Raw genomic sequence first — 17,852 nt, forward strand, 5'->3', positions numbered from 1 at the left:
AGAATTGGCTCATGTTTGGGCCCATCACATTCATGGCTAGTCGACCCAAATAAATTTCATATTATGTTTACTTCATAATTTGGGTTATGTTGGCTCAGGTAGTTCAAATACAGTTTATATATATCATATTGATACAATTCATATACCATACTGATAAAGTTCATAAAAAAATAGAGTAGCAAAATTTATGGATAAAAATTTTCATTGTTATAGAGAATATGCATTTTTTAATATGATGTGCATATAATTTGTAGCATTCTATGCATATTGTATAAAGCTACCAGTAAATGGCTAGAAATTGAAATTAAAATTCAGTGGTCATTTTCATGTCAATAGTTTCATTCGAAATACTATTTATATCCTTTCCACAAATAAAAATCTCTGAGAGCTCTCACATAAAGAAATTGACCTTGGACATAACTCAACTCGAAAGTTAGCTAATAAGGTGAGGAACACACAAGATCATGTAAGGAGATTAAGATCCCTTTAAGCCACCGATGTGAAACTCCAACACTCTCTTCCGGTCCCTTCTCCTCATCCATCCAACGCAAATTGAGAGGATTGAACCGTGTGGAAAAGCATTGAAGCGTACCAAACATTGAGAGTCCCTTCTCCCAATGTTTTAGTACAACCAAATAGGGAAAAATAAAAAAATATTTTTCAGAAAACATTTTCTATCATACCAAACACACCTTAGTGTGTAAAAAGACTAATGAGGAAGGTGCATCAGAAATTTGGCTACAGGTTCAGGGATAATATATATTAAGCCAATTAAACCATGACCATGAAGTTCCAAATGTCTCAACCATAAGTCCATAAATTAGGAAAAAATTCAAAAAATGACACAATTATTCTTTCTTTAAATTTTGAAGTTGTATAGCTAATCCAACTTAGAAACTTGCCGGTTTTCAAGCGTAACTTGATGCCACTTTAACACAGGGGCCATGTCCATAATTAAAAGTGGCATCACTATCTGCTCTTCTCCGCACACAATTCAATAAATTGGCAAGCCAATCCAAGACTAGGGTCGTCCCTTCAATCTATACTGAATCTAGCCCGGGCTGGCTTCTTTGGAAGCTCATCCCGCCGTTGTTTACCTGAAGACAATCTTAGCATTACAAGATGCTTTGGAAAACCCCATTATTTGTGATTTGATTCTTTCTCTGTGAAGTGAGTCTCTTGATTTCTCTGCTGCACACAAGAACATTTCTTGCAACACTTTCCCATGCTTCAACAAGAATTTCACTAAACTAACATCACTTTCACATTCTGAGAATCCATGAATCTTCACTACTTTAAGATGTTGAAGGAAGGAATTCATGGCATTACTTTGTGACTCCCAAAATCTTTCTTCACCAGAGTTTGACAATTGCCACAGGTCCCTATTCCATTTCTGAAAATTCGGACAAGCAAAATCTGTGAGGCTAAACATCAATGTAATGATATATACATATACCCTTCAACCAATTAGTCTGTCAGGATGGTCTACGTAAGAGTGTGTGTGTGTATATATATAATGTTAGTGTATATGTTGTGTTTAGGTATGTATATTATATGTATATTTAGTATAAAATATATGTTGTCTATGCACTATTTTAAAACTAAATAGACAAATAGTTCAGACCAGTAAGTATCTCATAAACTAATGTGGTTTCATCATCATATATTTAAGTTACAATATACAGGTAGTACTTTAATTTTATTACTTATGTCGATTTAAATGTGACGAGTAAATAACATGAAACAGTGAGTGAATGGTTTGTGGTAGCCATCCAAAATCTAGAAATACAAAAATAAGAAAAAATATTGACATATTTAATTGATTAATTAGATCAGAAGAAATTTCCAGCCTGGTATATTTTTCTTCCAGTCTTCAGAGAAAAAGTGCATGCAATATTTGAGCGTTCTATTTTCAATAAAAAAAATTATCCATATCCCTTATTTATTTCAAATCAATAAATACATACATGTCTTTGTATATACTCTTATTTAAAAAAAAAGTTAAATCGGGATGGAAGCATAGCTAATTGCTGATATAATCTACAAAAGTAATTAAAATCAACTTCGAAACCTATAGATAAATTTGACAATGACAACTAGACATCTCACAATAATACAATTTTGTCCTACCCAGGTCAATTTCATTTTAATGCTAAGTAATTCGTCTTTTAAGGTGGCGTATAAGTTGTGTAGATGTTGGTTAAATCCTACAGTACTTCATCATAAAAACAAAACATATATTTTTAATTAGAATAAAAGGACTTCAGGCAAATATCAGGCCAATTGAAAGTATAACAAGAACAATTAGACTTAATTCACCTATAGTTAATTAGTCATGTCATTTCCAACGAATCTTACCTTCCACTGTTTTATGTTATTAACAATGTCGTTTTCTTGAGAAAATTTCTTCGCGTGATTTTTATGTCAACGTACCTCGTTACGTATATCTTATGTACTCTTTTGCACTTCAATTGTAATTAACAATGGAAGATTTAGTTAACATGAATCATTTGCTGAATGAAAAAATTCTTACCCTTCTCTGGATGTTGTGCTCATTGGTAATCTTGAGAATGAGTGTATTAGTAGCTGGAGAACTCTTAAACAGATTTGCTAATCCTGGAATGTTGTGTTTGTGGAATCCTGTGTGCAACTCTAAGGATCTCAGTTTAGTAAAAGGACGTAGAGAGATTCCTGCCATGTGATTATTCTTCGACAGTATCTGCGAGAAAAATTAGAGAGCGATGGAAATAAATTTTAAGTCTATAATAATATAATAACAAAATTATGAGAGATCAGAGTTCAAATTCTGATAAAGACAAAAATGAGGCCTAATGTAGACGTAGCAACAACATTAGGTCCAATGACCAATAAATATTTATAAGGATAAAACCTAGTGGTCAATTAGCTGGACTTATAAATATTGAGAATCAGGGCTCAAATCTCAGATAACAACGGCAGGTGATTGTCATAAATATGATGAGTTACCCAATTTCTATGCAGGTGAAAAGTTGACAAACACCATGCTAATTAAGAAAAAATTAAATGTCACACATATGGATCCATAGAAGAGGACTAATTTCTCATTAAAGAAAACATAGAACTCGGTAAAATAAGCAAATATTACCTCAACACTTTGGTTTTCAAGAACTAAAGAATGTGAATGAGAGAGCCCAGACAAGAAATTACTGACACTCCGAAGCTTCATTGCACCAAGATCCTCAAGAAGAACAAAAAACCCAACCAAAGCTTCAATCAAACTAGTTAAATTCTCCAAACAACTTTGATCCGTTATAGTATTATTCGACCATACAATCGATTTTAACCTCGGACCAACAATCTTAACATCAGTACCACTAGTTGAGTACGAATCGAAGCAGCTTTTGACGCTCAATTTCTCCAATTTTGGACATGTTATGTCTAAATGCTCCAATTGAAAGCAATTCTCAAGAATGAATTCTTCAAGTACACGACAACTTATATGTAAGTAATTTAGCCCGCTACATCCATCAAGATTCAGTTTCTTAAGCAACGGAAAAGCTGTATCCGTGAACAAATCATGAAGTGAAGGTTGTTCGTACATAATAAGGCACGAAAGTGACAATGAGAACAAATTTTTGAAACCATTTTTCATAATTGACGATGGAGGTAACCTGAACCCTGGATATTTGGACTTTAATTTAAAAACCCTTAAAGTGTTACTGGTTATAGCACTTCTAGGGAAATTGAAATAATCATTAGTTGCAACCTCAACATCGAGTTCTTGGACTTCGTGCTTGACAGCACCACGAATCAGGGCGTTCAGGCGTGAGAAGCTCAAATTTGCATGAAAACGTAGGACCCTGATCCCTGAATTTTTACCGCGAACGGACAACACTTCATCGATGAAATCAGCTCTTCCAGCACTAGTCCAATTTGCATTCAACTTTTTGTTACGTCCTTTTGGATTAAATTTGGAGATTGAGTTATAAGCTGATGATGATGATGGGATGTTGATGGTGGTGAAATCGAGATCAGGGAATGTGTGCCACAGGTGTCTCCATCGCTTAGACAATACACTGAGTTTAGCGATGGATTTAATTGGAAGAAAGAAAAGAATGTGTTGAAGAACCGCATCAGGAAGATCACTGATACGGTCTTCACCACATGAAAAGCTCGCGTATATTTCATCGAGAAGCCTTTTTTTCTTGACGGATCTTGTTTCCATTAAAATGATTTTTGTGTTCTTCATCTAATGTCAGATTGGATCAACTTTTTCTTGTGTAATTTAGATGAAATGAAACACTATTGTAGGGTTAGTTAAAGGTTTGAAACTTTCAAAAGAGTAAAAAGTGAAAGTTCTAAAGAGTGAAATACTACTATACTTATTGCGGTAAGAACGCTAGAATTTGTTTCAATTCCAAAACACACTTTGATTCATCTCTCTCTATATATTGTCTATTTTAATCAAGTCTTTAAATGAACCAAACCCTTCCCCTAAACCTACTAATACGTTATGCTTGTTGCACTAAACTGCCATTTTTAGTATGCTTGTACATAACACAGACACGATCAGGATTATTTGGTACATATCAAAAGTAATAAAAAAATCTATTTACAATGGACAGCTTATGCATTTAACATGGATTTAAATACAAGTTCCTGTTTTGGATTAAAAAAGAATCAAGAAAATAGCATAACTATATATAAAACACCGTTATGATCATTTCATTAAACTCGGAGAGATCTCGGATCGAAAGGATTTACGTCTTATTTCCCCCCATAACAACCTAACCAATTTCATTTGATCTCCTATCTTTAAGATGAATTTAAGTAATATTAATATATAATGACACTGGAAAAAAGAATTACACTATTTGTTCAATGTAGCCACCAGCTATAGTAAGATTAATTAATTTTATTAAGTCATCATATCAGGCTACAATGAATACTAACTTTTTATAGTAAGTCAACTTAACCATTAGTGCACAAAAATTAAAGGAATAATTGGGCAAAAGTACCCTACCAACATTACATTGTACTTGTGTAGTAAAGTCTATATACAACATAGTGACGGTGCAAGACTTTTGGTCAAGGGTGTTTATATTTTCCTTTGGGCAAAGAACTGTTTACAAAGCAAAGAAAATAAAGCACTGCTGTACCTGCAAAGTGTTAAAACTCATGAGAATGCATTATGTAAATAACTACTAATCAGTTAGTTGGTACTGTTACATTGATTTGTTAGCTAGTGGATTAGGTGATCAATTAGTCGATTCAGTTAGCCAGCTGTCAAGTTGGTTAGTGGGCCAATCAAGTAGTTAGGAGGTTGTTAGGAAACTTCTAGAAGACCATGTGTTAATCATATTAGTCTATAAGTAGGAGGTGACTATACATTGTATTTATTCTCTTTTACTCAATAAAAAAAATGCATTCCCAGTAACTATGTTCCCTTCTCTTATCTCTTGTTGAGCTCAAGCTCAGCTACAATGGAAGCATTATATGAATGTTGAGAGGTTTGAGAGGTATTTTAACGTGGTATCAGAGCCACGCGATTGTGGGACTGAAGAAACAAGCTATCAAGTATAAGTGTATCTGTAATACAGTAAGTTTTGCCTAAGTTTTTTTTTGTTTGTGTTAGTGAGGTCAGAAGAACTTAGATCTCTATTTGTGAGCCATAGATCTATAGTTGCAGGACATAGATTTCGAGTTTACTATGTTGTTTTTGATTGAAGCTTAGCTGTAATATGTAAATTGGTCATGACATCTAAAATTGATTCTAGTGATCCTCTGTATTTGGGAGCATCAGATGCAGCAGGAGCTGCATTGATTCCCATCAAATTATTGGTTCAGAGAACTATGGAGTTTGGTGTAGATCTATGAAGATTACACTATTGGGAAAGAGGAAGTATGGATTTGTAACTGTTACTTGTGGCAAGGAAATATATAGAGAGGAGTTACATGATCAATGAGAGACATGTAATGCAGTAGTACTCTCATGGCTGATGAGTTCAGTAAGTACAGAATTACTCAGTGGTATTGTATATGCAACAAATGCTCATGAAGTATGGGGGGATCTTAAGGAGAGATTTGACAAGGTAAAATCGCATGAGATTGTACCAATTACACAGGGAAATCAATAATCTTTACCAAGGTACTGATTTAGTTTCAACTTACTTTACTAAACTGAAGAACTTATGGAGTGAGCACGATGTAGTCATACCAACTCCATCATGTAATTGTCCTAAGTCGAAGGAGTATGCAGAATATTTGTATCAGTTAAGGCTAATATAGTTCTTGAGTGGGTTAAATGATACATATGATCAGGAAAAAAGACAAATATTGATGAAAAGAACAACACCTAGACTTAATCAAGCATATGGAATGATCAGTAAGGATGAAATTCAATAGCTTGCTTGTGCTACAACTATTGGTGATAAGACTGAACCTATTACTATGAAATTACACAGAAACAATGGAGAGGTTGGATATGGAAGCAGGAATCAAGCATCAACAAATTTTGGAGGACAAGGCTATAAATGTAAAAGGCGTGACTACTGTAATTTTACTGGTCATACAAGGGAAAACTGCTACAAGTTGCATGGATATCCAAGTGATTGGAGGAACAAGAAAAAAAGGGAAACTACAATAATCCAAGGGGAATACCAAACCAACTATTTCACAATGGCCAAGGCAGAGCTGGTCGTGAATATGGACACTCAGTTGTTAGTCACAACAACAGTCAATCATCAGCTCATAACTTCTTTGGTCCTCAAGAAGAGAACTCATGTTTGGCTGAGTAATCCAAAGGCAGGGAGGTAAAGACATTAACAATGCTACTCTGGTAAAGGGGCAAGGATTCTCAGAGGAAGAATACAAACAGATTATAGCACTGATTAACAAGGAAACACATGACTCTGAACAGAACAACATGACAGGTACTGTTAGTTATTTTTCTAGTCATGTCATTTCACATGATTGGATAGTAGATTCTGGAGCCACACACTATGTAGCAGCACATAAAGGTGTTTTCTCATACTGTCACAAAGTGGATAATACCATATGTAACAAAGTTTATCTGCCTACTAGAGCCAAAGTTGAAATAACATACATAGAAGAAACACAGGTGCTGTAGGATGAGGTTGTGGGGGATATACTGTATGTTCCAGATTTTAAACCGAACTTGTTGTCAGATCTAAGATGACTAAGTAGCTTTGTTGCTTTGTTTTATTTTACCCTAACTTCTGTGTATTTCAGGACCTTCATAGTGGAAAGCTAAAGGGGATTGGTAAGGAGAAATGAGGACTATATATCCTTAAGAATGTGTGTGAAGTAAATGGAACTCTTAACAATAAGACTCATCAAAGACAGGTTGCAGAAGTAGAAGTAGCAGTGCAGGTGCATGAGTGCAGTCTTTGGCAAAAAAGGCTAGGGCATCCTTCTTCTCAAGCATTAAAGACCCTCAATCTTATAAGGCACAGTAGTGATGTAGATATTCTAAATAAGTGTCATGTTTATCCATTAGCAAAACAAACTAGACTAGTTTTTCCTGTCAGTACTTCCAGAGCTACAAGATATTTTGATGTTGTACATATGGACCTCTGGGGTCCTTATAAGACACCTACTTTTGACAAGAAATACTATTTCTTAACTGTTGTTGATGATCATAGTAGGTATACATGGTTACATTTGTTTCAACTAAATTCTGAGTACATTGTATCCATAAAGAACTTCTTCACTATGATTCAGAATCAGTTTGGTGTTAGATAAAGATACTGAGGTCAGATAATGGGACAAAGTTCATTAACTCTAAATGCAAAGAGTTGTTTCAATCCTTGGGAATCATATATCAAAGTAGCTGTCCATACACACCACAACAAAATAGTGTGGTTGAGAGAAAGCATAGACAGATACTAAATATTGCAAGAGCAATCAGGTTTCAGTCATAGATGTCTATCAGATTTTGGGGGTTGAATGTTAAGGCTTCTGTATATATCATTAACAGACTACCATTTTCATCCATAGAAGGTAAAAGTCCTTATGAGATGTTGTTTTACAAGGTTCCATCCTTGACACATCTAAGAGTGATTGGATGTAAATGCTATGCCTGAATATTATAAGAGGTGATAAGCTTGCAGAAAGGGCCAAGGTTGCAGTATTGATGGGCTATTCTGCAACTCAGAAAGGTTATATACTATTAGACTGGTTTACTAATAATCTATTTGTTACCAGAGATGTAGTGTTCAAAGAAGACTCATTTCCTTTTATAGAGAAACCAAGTTCAAAATCTTCTGTAGAATTTCTTACACTAAGATCTCCCACAAATGATAATGTAGAAGTAGAAGAAGATACAGACAGTCACACAGGTCCTAGTGAGCCTTTACATGAGTCACAAACTGAAGATACATTAATACATAATCCTAATGGCATTCAAGAAGAAGACACTCATAATCTGCAAAATGTAGAAGAGTCACTCTCAATACCTATAGAAATTGAACTAAGAAGATCATCCAGAGCTACCAAATAACCTGCTTGGCTAATGGATTATGCTTCACCAGGGCAGAGGAGAGGAACTTGATACGCACTGATAAATTACCTGTCACATGCTAATACTAGTTAAAGATATCAAGATTTTGTGTGCAACTTGTCAGCAGAAGTTGAACCACAATTTTATAATAAAGCTAGCATAGATAAGAGGTGGATTGAAGCCATGAAATAGGAGGTTAAAGATCTTAAAGAAAACCATACATGGGAAGTGGTTGACATGCCCTCGGACAAGAACATCATTGGATCAAAATAGGTGTACAAAATCCAGTATAAGGCCAATGAGAAAATAGAGAGGTTTAAGGCAAGGTTGGTAGCCAAAGGTTATAGTCAAATGGAAGGGCTAGACTACTATTATACATTTTATCCAGTAGCTAAAATGCTTACAGTAAGGAGTGTCATTGCCTTAGCAGTATCAAAAGGATGGTGCATGTACCAGATGGATGTATACAATGCTTTCCTACAAGGTGACCTAGATGAGGAGTTGTCTATGGAAATGCTAGATGGTTTCAAAGAGGGAAGGCAACACAAAGTTTACAGACTAATTAAGTCTTTATATGGACTTAAGCAGGCATCAAGGCAGTGGAATATCAAGCTGACTGTAGCATTGCTCAATGCAGGTTTTACCCAAAGCAGCTATGATTATTCACTATTTACCCTGAAAAAGTCAGAAGTAATGGTGGTGATTTTAGTCTATGCAGATGATCTTCTGATAACTGGTGAGAATATAGACATGATCAATGCAACAAAAGGTACTTTACACAAGCAATTCAAGCTCAAAAATCTAGGTGAACTTAAGTAGTTCTTAGGTATTGAAGTGTTAAGATCTGCCAGTGGAGTGATCCTGAACCAGAGAAAATATGTCTTGGAGCTCATCTCTGAAACAGGTCTTGCTGGTGCTAAACCAGCCACCACCCCACTAGAGACTAATGTTAAAATAACTTCAGTTGAAGTAGATGAAGCCGCAGGTGTGAAAGGAGATGCTATTCTAAGAGATACAACATCATATCAAAGGCTTGTTGAAAAGTTGATGTATGTTACGATAACAAGGCCTGAAATCAGTTATGCAGTCAGACACTAAGTCAATTCATGTAGCAACCAAGGAAATCCCACTTGGAGGCTACAAACAGAGTGATAAGATATTTGAAAGGAACTGTAGGATAAGGTATATGACTTAAGGCACAACCTACTGCAGAATTGGTTTGTTGGTGTGACTCAGATTGGGCTGCATATCCAAATACTAGGAGGTCTGTTATAGGTAATATTGTGCAGTTTGGTAGTTCATTGATATCTTGGAAGTCTACGAAGCAGCACACTATCTCTAGAAGCTCAGCTGAGGTAGAATATAGGAGCATGGCCTCAGCATTAGCAGAAGTGACATGGTTGGAAGGTCTGTTCTCAGAACTGAGGGTGTCTATCACTAAACCTATTGTCATCTTTAGTGATAGTAAATCAGCTATCCAACTAGCTGCTAACCCCATATTTCATGAGATAACCAAACACATTGAAGTAGACTGTCATTTTATTAGAGATAAGATCAAAGAGGGGTTGGTTCAGCCCATATATGTGCAGACAGGTCAACAGGTTGTAGACATTCTTACTAAAGGTCTCAATCATGATCAGCATTCATACCTCCTCATCAAGCTTGGTGTGCTCAACATTTTGCACCCTGTAGCTTGAGGGGGAGTGTTAAAACTCATGAGAATGCATTATGTAAATAACTACTAATCAGTTAGTTGGTATTGTTACATTGATTTGTTAGCTAGTGGATTAAGTGATTAGTTAGTCAATTCAGTTATCCAGCTATCAAGTTGGTTAGTGGGCCAATCAAGTAGTTAGGAGGTTGTTAGGAAACTTTTAGAAGACCATGTGTTAATCATGTGAGTCTATAAATAAGAGGTGACTATATATTGTATTTATTCTCTTTTACTCAATCAAAAAAACTGCATTCCCAGTAACTTTGTTCCCTTCTCTTATCTCTTGTTGAGCTCAAGCTCAGCTGCAATGGCAGCAATATATGAATATTGAGAGGTTTGAGAGGTGTTTTAACGCAAAGGTTCGAACCCACGTCGTTAATGTGGAAAGGTACACTCTTGACCACTGGGCTATGCTTCTCTAGCTTGTCAAAGGTGTGGAACAACATGTATATAACCATAAATATCTATATTTAACCTATATACTCAAAATTTTTTTTTGACGAAGGGTGTTCATCTGACCACCCTTTGGTGGCTGTAGCTCCGCCCCTGTACAACATTATACAATTCACTTTTTTATATAACAATGTTAAAAACTGGATATATAACATTATATACTGAAAATATACAATATTACATAAAATTATAGGAGGTTTTATACACCTATGTACACTACTATACAAAAACTGACATCGTCTTTTTTCTTGCACCTCTTCTGAAATTTAACTCAAATTTACTCCAAATCACTTCAAATTTAAGTTTTGACCTCCTCTTGATATTTAAAATCAGTTGGAGCGACACTCAATCCATTGTAGCATCAACGTGAGAAAGCTGGTGGAATTATGTATTACAACTTGAGCCGGAATGAATATCTTAAATTATGTGTTTAGTCAAATAATGTATTTTTGGCAGTAATGTAAAGTACTATTATCAATCAAAAGATACACCTAAGAGCACCTATCATCTTAACCATCTTCTAAGAAGCATGTTAAGATCAATAAGGCTCCAACAATCCTCTACATACATGTCAAGAATCAAAAACAAAACCAATAACTATAAGCAAAGTATCCTATTTATAAAGTGTCTACTCTTATAAGCCCTCTTAGAAGAGGAGAGTATTTCTATTCTATGTACAACTTCTTCCTTTATCTATCTCACTGCATCACTACTCTGCAATGTCCTATGCTGATATATTTTGTAATTTCTTGCCCTCTATGATTGATATATCATTGCACTACATAGAAAAGCTATGACTTCTTTCTAAAAGACCTTCCAGTGCTTCCTTTAAACATCTTGTAGGATCTGTTTCACCTTCCCTTTTGCACTTGTGTATTTGTCCACAACATTAAACACTCTTTCACTTCCTTGATCCACTTACTTTGTACAAACAAATGGCAACTAGTTTCAAGTGTTTGCATGTTGCACAAATTACAATTAGGACCAGTCACTATTAAGTTCGTCTTTAGCATCCTTTCCTATGTAAGTAGTTTTAAAGTATAAAATGAACCTCACATAATTAGTTAACTTCTTTCTTAAGTTAGTTAAATACTGTTAGAGTTAGTTAGGAAGTTAACACTGCCAGTGTTAGTTAGGAAATTGACTGATTATTTAATAAATCACCTCATTCAATTCTCTATATAACAGAAGTTGATGTATCACATTTATCACTTTTTTCATGAATAAGAATGAACAACTTTTACTATTGAGTTTTCTCTCTACCTGTTTCTTCCTCCCCCTTCTAGTTTTTTCTTTTTTTTTCTCTCTCTATGATTCTCGCACGAAGTTCATACTCTTAATTATTGCATGGTATCAAAGTTTTCGATCATATATTCTTCATAAGCAATCGTAAATTACATTTCTTTTGCTTTCACTAAAAATTCTGAATTCATCTTCAAAGGAAATTGAAAGATAATCGAGCATACAATTGATGCAGTATCAAATTAGATTCCAGATGCGCCTATGAATGGAACAACTGAAATTCCATCTTCCTTGTAGATTTTTGATATCGATTACAATCGCCCCTTATTCTTACATTCTTTTGATGTGAGTGGAGTGTAAATTATTTCTTTTCAACTGTCTGGCATTGAAAATTACATTATTTGGGCTAGGTCTATGCGTATTTCACTTCTAGGTAGACATAAGATGAGGTTAGTTGATGATTTTTGTGCAAAAGAGAAGTTTCCTGAAATTATGTGGAACTACTGGGAAAGGGTCAATGCACTAGTCCTTTCTTGGACCATGAATTGTGTTTCTAGTAACCTCTTGGCGATATCATGTATGCATTTGGTGCTCAGGCTATTTGGCAAGATCTATTTGAAAGGTTTAATAAAATTGATGGTTCCAGAGTGTAATATTCATAAGGAAATTGCTATATTGATGTAAGGAACTCTTTCTATTTATGTTTATTTCCTAAGATTGAAGGATCTATGGAAAGAATTTGAATCTCTAGTGCCGGCACCTGGGTGTGATTGTGCTAAGTCTAAGGACTTTGTGGTACATCTTGTCATGACCCAAAATCGATAGGTCATGATGGCACTTGTCGCGGCATACCTTAACAAGTAAGCCTATTCCTAAACTGATACACCAAGGGGAAAAAATAGAAATACCCCCAAGGAAAGGCTTCTAGAACAAAGCTGAACCATATAAGTTTAATAAATACAAAAGAAGCATATCAATACAGCCATAACTCCCCAAACCTGGTGTCAATAGTATAAGAACTACTAATACAAACCATGAGCCAAGTACATCAAAAATACGCACACAGGGTCAATATCTGTCTCTGAATACAAATAAAGACATAACTACTATAGAAAGATAGAGGTGAACTCCAGAACCATGAATGTCCAATTGCTACCTTGAGTAATCTGAAGGCGCTTAATGTCAACCAATCTGAGGCGCGCTCGAGCTAGGACCTGCACCGAAAGGGCACAGTAGGCATGAGTACGGTCCACTTGTACTCTGTAGATTTCATAGGTCAACCAAACAAAGTAGTAAATAAAGCATACAAACTACACACTAAGGGTACGTTACCTGGAATCAGAAAATGTCCACAACGGTAGCCTACAAAGCTTGCACTAACAGTTCTAATATATCATAATTACAACAACAACATATTATGTAGAACACAAGTATACAATATATCACATGCAAGTAGAAACAGAGAAGAACATGTATATACAAGATGGTCAAGATAAAAAATAGGATATAGAGCAAGTTGACATATAACAAGTCAATATGGAAATCTAATCACAACATCAATCACAATATATCAAACGCAATGTATGAGATGATAATGATGATGATGATGATGATGATGCACGAGACCATCGTACAGTCTTTGTATACACCTACAAAGTTAGCGCTTCCCCATGTAGGACCTATGGAGGGTTCGTCAACCCGTATACTACTCCGTATACACCTACAGAGCTAAAGCTTCCCGATGTATGACCCATAAGGGGTTCGTCAACTCGTATGCAACCAATATCCATGACTCTTCTCTACATATCCTTTGGAGAGGTCTATAAAATATGATGTTTCTAATATTTCCAGAATTTTCAGTATTTCCAAAGCACATACATAAAATAAGACACAAATCAAGTAGGACCAATAACAAAAAACTAGTATATATGAAACATACAACAAACAAGTGAAAATATGCGTATCAAGCCATGAGGATGTAATGTCCACAATCACCCCCAACGAGTATTTTTACAACCACCACATGATTTATTTCTATAACCAACCACAATGATACATTTTCACAACCACGTAAGCTAATATTCGCCATTATTTCCAACCACCCATAAATTTCCACATGTTTAATATGTCCACAAGTATGAAAATATCACGATACCAATGATAACACAATAGAAAATTTCAACAACACAAAAAATTTATTTGCATGTATTCAAGGCTATCAACATCATATAGAATCCCACAAGGTCTCACATATCACATAATATCTCAATTTCAGCTATCACATCACATACAAGCCCCCATAGGGCACAATACATAGATAGCCATTTGTTCATGTTAGTTTGCACTCTTAAAATGCATTTTATACCGTCATTAACTAAACAACTCAGTCTGAAAGAGTTAAGCCATAACCTAACTCGATGGCCAAAACAGATCTGCAACACTCTTCAACTACAAAGCCCAACTTCTCATGAACGGTCCCAAAATCAACTAAAAGCAATAATATAGAATCTATATGTTAAAACAAAGCTAACGATACCCATATTGACTACTTTTGATTTGGGGTCAAAATGGACCCTCGAAATTATTTTCAAAAAAGAAGGGCAAAATCGTAACTTTACTTCAAAAATGTGTTCCCCATATTTTGAAATCTACAGCTAAAACCCAAGTCAAATAGAGTAAAAAACGAGGTTCAAATCGAAGAAAAATTATTTTTAAGCTTTACCAGGAAAAATCTTTGAAATCCGTGTTAAAATCAAGAATCGAAGTTGTTTTGAAGGTTAAATTGATGAAAAACTAGTAATTATAAGATTCAAATATTATTCAAGTGAGAAAGAGTAAAATTGAGATTTTAAATCAAGCCCTAAGATTTTTGAAATTTTGAGAAATTAATCAAGAATTATAGTAGAAAATGATGAAATCTCACCTTAAATCCTTAATAGAAACAAGAAATTGTTTTTAATCTAGCTTCCCAAACTCCCACAAACTTCACTTTTAAGTTTTCACACTATTTTAGGGTTTAACTCTCAAGAAAAAAGGTGAATGAATGGAAAAAGTGGGCAAAAAAAGAGGGGTAAAAAGCTGTTTTTATATTGCAGATTTTTACACCAAATTTTTAAGTCTAAAAATGGATTTCGACGGGGTGTTCGAGATTCGTTCGGAGTTTGATATATCAAAATGAACTATGCAACCACACTAAATTTGATGCTCCGGACTCAATGGCGATATCAAAATTTTGAAAAAAAATATCATTTTCACAAAATTGCCCCTCAAAATTTAAAATCACAAATATTCAAACTGAGGATCGAAATGAGATTTAAAAGCCGTAAAATCATACCAAATATATTAACCCCCAAAAATTGATGTTCTGGATATGCTGGTGCATTTCATTCAGTCATCCATTGCACAGATCAAAATATATCCACAGAAGTTCGAAATAAGGCTCTCGAAGACATCAAAAATCACAATATCGCACAAAAGGTATTAAAATGCATCTAAAATCGTGCCAACCCCCCCCCAGAAGTACCGCAATGCAACTGCTGGAGGGGTAAAACAATCAAATCATATAAAATCACAAATTTCACATATTTCATCAAATTTTCATGTCATTACATCATCCACCACTAAAAATCTAATTCGTCCTCGAACTAAGACAAATAAATACCTGAATTAACGAAGAGCTGGGGATAGAAACTATGCACATCAGACTAGATATCCCAAGTAGCCTCATCTATAGGTCGATGTCGGTACTAAACCTTAACCATAGAGATAACTCTAGAGTACAGGTGCCTAACATCTCTAGCCAAAATTGAGACTGGCTTCTCAACAAAGGACAACCACTCATCTAACTGAACCGACTCTCAACAAATGACATAAGACTCATCAGGAATGTAACGGTGAAGCATAAAAACATGAAAAACTGGATGAAAAACTAATAAATCTTAAGGTAAAGCTAACTCATAGGCTACATCACTAATAGTTCAAAGAATCTCAAATACACCAATATACCTGGGGCTAAGCTTGTCCCTCCTACCAAACCTTATCAGACCCTTCATGGGTGAAACTCGAAGGAAAACACGATTACCAACACCAAATATTCAAGCAAGAAGCCTATGATCTGCATAGCACTTCTGCCTACTCTGAGCAACTCGAAGTCTATCCTAAATAATTTGGACTTTGTCCAAGGACTCATGAAGCAAGTCTGTACCTTGAGGTATTACCTCTAAAATATCAAACCAATCCACTGGCGAGCAACAATGCCTACAATACAATGCCTCAAAAAAATCCATATTGATACTGGAATGGTAACTATTATTATATACAAACTTTGCTAAAGCCAAATGTTACTCCCACTAGCCACTAAAATCCATCACGTAAGTGTGGAGCATACCCTCTACAGACTGAATAGTCTGTGCTGACTGGCTGTAAGTCTGGGGTGAAATGCTATGCTAAGATCAGCCCGAGTACCCAAATCATCCTGATAAATCTTCCAAAAGTAAGATGTGAACACAAAACATCGATCTAAAATAATAGACACCACACACTATGCTGACACATATTCTGACGAATGAAGATACAAGCCAACCTCTCCACATTGAATGAGACCTAAATGGAAATAAAATAAGCTAACTTGGTCAATCGATCCACGATGAACCAAACACTGTTAGAACCATGAGATTTATGAGGCAAACCAGGCTCAAAGTCCATGGTGATCCATTTCCACTCCACTCAGGAATGGGTAACCTCTGAAGAAAACTGCCAAGTCTCATATGCTCGACCTTTACCTACTGAAAACATAGGCAACTAGCCAAAAAAATCTGATACATTTCATCTCATACCACCCCACCAGTAGTGTTATCTCAAAGCACGATATATCTTAGTTACACCTGGATGGATGGAATATCTGGAACAATGGGCCTCCTCCAAGATCAACCTAATCTAATCACCCAAAGTATCACAAAACACGGTAAAACCCGTGCCCTCCCTAGGCAAAGTCAATATAGGAGTTGAAGTCAACAAATCCTTGAGCTTTTGAAAGCTCGCCTCACAAGCGTCAGACCACTGAAAAGAAATTTTCTTCTTAGTTAACTTAGTCAAAAGAGTTGCAATAGAAGTTAAACCCTCAACAAAACACCAATAATAACCTGCAAGCCAATATAACTCTGAATTTCGATGGCGAAGTAGGTCTAGTCTAATCATGAACCGCTGCAACCTTAGCTGGAATGACCATGATACCTTTCTTAGTCACTACATGACCCAAGAAAGAATAGACTCTAACCAAAACTCACACTTAGAGAACTTCACATTCAACTTCTCATCCACTAATATCTAAAACACAATCTGCAAATGCTTCTCATGATCAGCCTCACTCTTGGAATAAACCAAGATATCATTGCTAAATACAATAATAAGGGAGTCGAGATAGATCGAAACACACAGTTCATTAACTCCATAAATATGGTAGGGGCATTAGTCAGCCTAAAAAAACGACCAAGAACTCATAAGGACCATATCGAGTTTGAAAAGTTGTCTTCGGAATATTCGATACTCTAATCCTCAACTAGTGATAACCAAACCTTAAATTAATCTTCAAAAACACCACAACACCCTGAAGCTGATCAAATAAGTCATCAATATGTGGAAGAGGATACTTATTTTTAACTGTCACCTTGTTCAACTACAGATAATTAATACCCCCACATAGACCCATCCTTCTTCTTCTTCTTCATGAACATGATAGGCGCACCCCAAGGCGATACACTAGATCGAATAATTCCCTTATGTAACAACTTCTGTAACTCATCCTTTAATTCCTTCAACTCAGCTTGGGCAATCCTATAAGGAGGAGTAGAGATAGGTTTGGTGCCCGACTCAACATCAATAGCAAAACCAATATCATGATTCGGAGTCATAGCAGGCAAAATCGAAGGAAATATATCAATAAAC

At 35.4% G+C, this 17,852-nt stretch overlaps 1 protein-coding gene across 1 annotated transcript; it reads right to left on the reverse strand.

Annotated features, from left to right (window-relative positions):
* Positions 1–288: 288 nt before the first annotated feature.
* Positions 289–4,633, reverse strand: LOC107877277 (putative F-box/FBD/LRR-repeat protein At4g03220). The gene is made up of 3 exons (XM_016723958.2): positions 3,125–4,633; positions 2,534–2,719; positions 289–1,393 (listed from the first exon to the last, which is right to left on the reverse strand). The coding sequence occupies exons 1-3, from the start codon at positions 4,226–4,228 to the stop codon at positions 1,094–1,096; spliced, it is 1,590 nt and encodes a 529-aa protein (XP_016579444.2). The 5' UTR covers positions 4,229–4,633; the 3' UTR covers positions 289–1,093.
* Positions 4,634–17,852: the final 13,219 nt, after the last annotated feature.

The sequence above is a fragment of the Capsicum annuum genome, chromosome 7 (assembly GCF_002878395.1).
Source record: "Capsicum annuum cultivar UCD-10X-F1 chromosome 7, UCD10Xv1.1, whole genome shotgun sequence".
In the NCBI taxonomy this organism is placed as follows: domain Eukaryota; kingdom Viridiplantae; phylum Streptophyta; class Magnoliopsida; order Solanales; family Solanaceae; genus Capsicum; species Capsicum annuum.

Excerpts from the sequence above, each read along its gene's own strand:
- LOC107877277 (XM_016723958.2), bottom strand. The coding sequence starts at position 4,228 with ATGAAGAACACAAAAATCATTTTAATGGAAACAAGATCCGTCAAGAAA. Across the intron at positions 2,720-3,124 it reads TTGAAAACCAAAGTGTTGAG|ATACTGTCGAAGAATAATCA; the intron begins GTAATATTTGCT and ends TTTTTCTCGCAG. Across the intron at positions 1,394-2,533 it reads AGCACAACATCCAGAGAAGG|AAATGGAATAGGGACCTGTG; the intron begins GTAAGAATTTTT and ends CCGAATTTTCAG.